Source organism: Pundamilia nyererei, unplaced genomic scaffold (assembly GCF_000239375.1).
Source record: "Pundamilia nyererei isolate P.nyererei 1_Seehausen unplaced genomic scaffold, PunNye1.0 scaffold00177, whole genome shotgun sequence".
Taxonomy (NCBI): domain Eukaryota; kingdom Metazoa; phylum Chordata; class Actinopteri; order Cichliformes; family Cichlidae; genus Pundamilia; species Pundamilia nyererei.
In genome coordinates this window covers 938,184-941,630 of record NW_005187578.1, presented here as the reverse complement: position 1 = coordinate 941,630, position 3,447 = coordinate 938,184, and the positions used below count along the sequence as shown (strand labels likewise).

General features: G+C 44.4%; 1 protein-coding gene across 1 annotated transcript in view; it reads left to right on the top strand.

The window, feature by feature from the left end:
• Positions 1 to 855: 855 nt before the first annotated feature.
• The window catches only part of cavin4a (caveolae associated protein 4a), an 11,835-nt gene continuing 9,243 nt past the window's right edge, over positions 856 to 3,447 (top strand). The window contains exon 1 of the mRNA XM_005746342.2: positions 856 to 1,537. Coding sequence (XP_005746399.1) covers positions 1,130 to 1,537 — 408 coding nt within the window. The 5' untranslated portion in view covers positions 856 to 1,129. The remainder of the gene's footprint in view (positions 1,538 to 3,447) is intronic.

The following is a 3,447-nucleotide window of genomic DNA, read 5'->3' as shown; positions in this document are numbered from 1 at the left end:
GTTAGACCTCAGAGGTTACGTCTGGAAAAATTCCACTTCCTGTTCTGACATGTGAATCAATAGAAAGTCTGGACTGTAAAAAAAACAAACAAACAAACATGTTTTTTTTCTACAAAATGTAAAATTGGTGTTCAGGAACACAAATCAATAGATTATATTTTGTGAGTGTTTCACAGACTGCTGTGAGACTGTTTTCAGTTTGCTGGTACATGATGAAGGAGCTTTAAGCGAAGGTGTATTAATTCATAAAACCCATTTTTCAGCACGTCATTGAAGGATGAAGTGTAGCCTGCGCGTTTGGTTTCATGCTGTCAGACTGTGAAGCAACGAGCACTAAATACAACATATTAACACACGTGTGCTGCACACTGAACAGTGCAGACTAAATAAACCCCTCTGTGCGGTGCCGCTTCAGAGGACCAGGTGTTAAAATAGTGTCGCTCTGATACTCCTCCTCGCGCTCTGGAACTGTCAGTCATCTCTATAAAGAGCCTCAGATCTGAATCTCAGTCAATGTTTGGACTCTGTCGTCCTGGGAAAGCAAAAAGGGCAGAGCTGCAGTGTTTAATCCCCTAAACATTCCCGCGCTGTGTAATCACACCAGACAACTGGGACTTCGCTGCATCTGCCCCTGCAGGCCTGCAGAGTGACTCCTAAGCTGTTGCTGATGTACATGTTTCACAGCTGCTGGCGTGTAACGTGTGAAACTGACGGAAAATTATGAATCAGTCTTGTGTGGGGCTGGCATCGAAAAGTGGGACTTGAATGGGAATTTCCATCATCTCCTGCTTTGCATTTCCCAAAATGTCAGCGTGTCGCCTTACAAAGAGTTTTTATTTTTAGCTGCAGGGGGGTTTCGTGTGAGCACTGCTGCTCCCCTCTAAGTTTATCACCTGGCCCACATCCCGATGAGGACTGAATCAGGCTGCCTTTGGATCCGAAGCCTTTTTTAAAAGGAGTAGGTGGAGTTTGCTCCTCTCTCCCGTCCCCAGACCGGAGTTTGGGTCAAAGTGCTTGGTGCTGCTGCCCTGGTCTCCCTGACGGTAACCCCAACGATCCTGGTTCCGTTCTGCACAACCAAACCACAACTTTTCTTACAACTTAAGTTTGAATCTCAGGAGTCCTGATAATGGATCAGCTCAAGTACCACAGCGCAGGCATCCAGGAGAAGCTGGAGATCGCCGGGATGGAGGATGAGGCCGGGAACCCCATCAGCGCCCTGACCATCCTGTCTTTGCTGGAGCGCGTGGCCAGCATCATCGATAACGTCCAGTCCTCCCAGCAGCGCATGGAGGAGCGTCAGCAGGATCTGGAGAACAACATCAAGACCATCCAGGGGGACGTCCTGAAGCTGGCAAAGGACCACACCGACACCAGCGGCACTGTGGAGAAGCTCCTGCAGAAAACCCGCAAAGTCAGCGCCAACGTCAAGGAGGTCCGGACACGCGTGGAGAAGCAAAACGTCCGAGTCAAGAAGGTGGAGTCCACGCAGGATGAGCTGCTCACCCGCAACAAGTTCAGAGTCGTCATCTACCAGGTCAGCAGAGTTTCTCAGAGTCGGATGTTTAAACGTTGACATTATGAATTCTTCCCATTGAACACACCACAGTGAGCCTGTGGGTTAATGGCTTAACTGCAGGGTTTAGATAGATTCTCTCTTAGAAAGACTTATTATTGTGCCACACTGACATCTTTGAAGACTTAAATGGACACAATTAATCAATGAAAACCAAAAGAAACCAAAAATATATTAAAGGGAGGCTGAACAACAGCAAAGTCAACAGTCTTCACTCAGTAATCCAATAAACTAATTTATAGAAGAGGATTCATGACCCAGCCAATCAGAATATTTTTAAATTTTCACATTAGAAGCTGAATAGAAAAGTAGAAACAGTCATGTTTGGAGTTTTAAGTGTCACATTTCAGCCTGACAACGTCTGATTGGAAGATGTTGGTACTAAATGTTGGTACTTTGTGCAGAAGCACAAATTCTCTCTGACGATGACCTCATCAGGACTTAAACAGATTTAGTTAATCAAGGAAAATAAATACATTTCCAGCGCGGGAAATCAGAAGAGTCTATTTTCTAGAATTTCTCACAAAAGTTGTTGAATTTTCTGAATGATGTCACGTCTTGAGAGGCAATAAGCAGAGAAATCTTGAACGTTTGGGAGCCACTAACTCTCTTCTTATTAGAGCAAGCTTAATCAAATGACCAGCAAATAACTGGCACGGGCTGGCTAATTGCTGAATTGAGTAATTTCAGGGTTTATCAGACTTTAAGAGGATAGTTAAGCAACAAAAAGCAAAAGAGACCAGAATAACCACCACAGCAACAACTCTGGAACTGGGAATTCCCCTTTTCTTTTCCAGTGTCCAGTGATTGACAGTGGACTCGCTGACGGTCTCTAGACCTGCAAGACTGAGACCTAATGTGCTTTATTAGGACTGCATCTCATTATTCCACATGGAAAAAAGAGGCCAAAGCTCAACCCTTAAATTTGGTGTAAAATTACTCTTTTGTCCTTCGGTGCTGCGGAGCTGCTAAAGAACATTAGTTAAACAGTGGAATGAGTTAAAAAAGCAGATAAAATCTGAATTTAGTCCCCAGAGAAGATCTCTGAGCTACATCCAAATTTTTGTTTACGAGGAGCTGGAGAATGATTAAGCATCAGAAATGAAGTAGACCAAGTCTGTGCCAAGCAGCGAGATCTTAACTGGATGAACTCTGACTCGGTTCATTAAGCGGTGGACGCAGTGAGAGGCGCAAGCGTCGATGTGAGGAAATGAAGGGCGGATTAAGTTCAAACTCATAAGAACCCTCGACTCCAAAACATTGGCAATTAATAGAAAAGCATCCTCGTTATGTTGAGAGGGTGCACTTTCAGCCAAAGTGTGGGCGACCTTAATCAGATCAGGTGGATTCACTTCAAAGTTTTAATAAGAAACACTCGACTGAACTCTTTAATTTAGAAAGCACAGCAACATTTACAAGAATAAAAGCTCCTGTCGAGTCTTCCCTGAACGGCTGGAAAAATAAAGCTAAACTATCAGCGTCACTTCCAAGGAGACATGATATTCTAAGGGCACAGAGTGAGTCCGAATGCTGTGAAACAGTCGTGAAGAGACGGCAGCTGGGAACCGCAGTGCGGTGGGATTTTCTGCTGAAGGAGCTGGTCGGATGATGGACAGAAAATAAAAAAACATTTCTGCGAACTGAAAGATTTATAACGGTGATCAAAGACTCGGTGTTCGTAGCTGCGGGCCTTATAAGTTCAGCTTTCGTCAGATGACAGCTGTGTCGGATTTTAAATCTCAATCAGGAACATTTAGACTGGAGTGCTCGACTGTTTGTTTAGTGATGGTGCTAACAATCAGCAGCATGAACTTACAGTCTTGTGTTTAGTCCTCGTTAAAAGGATCGCAGATGTAGATCACAGACTCGTA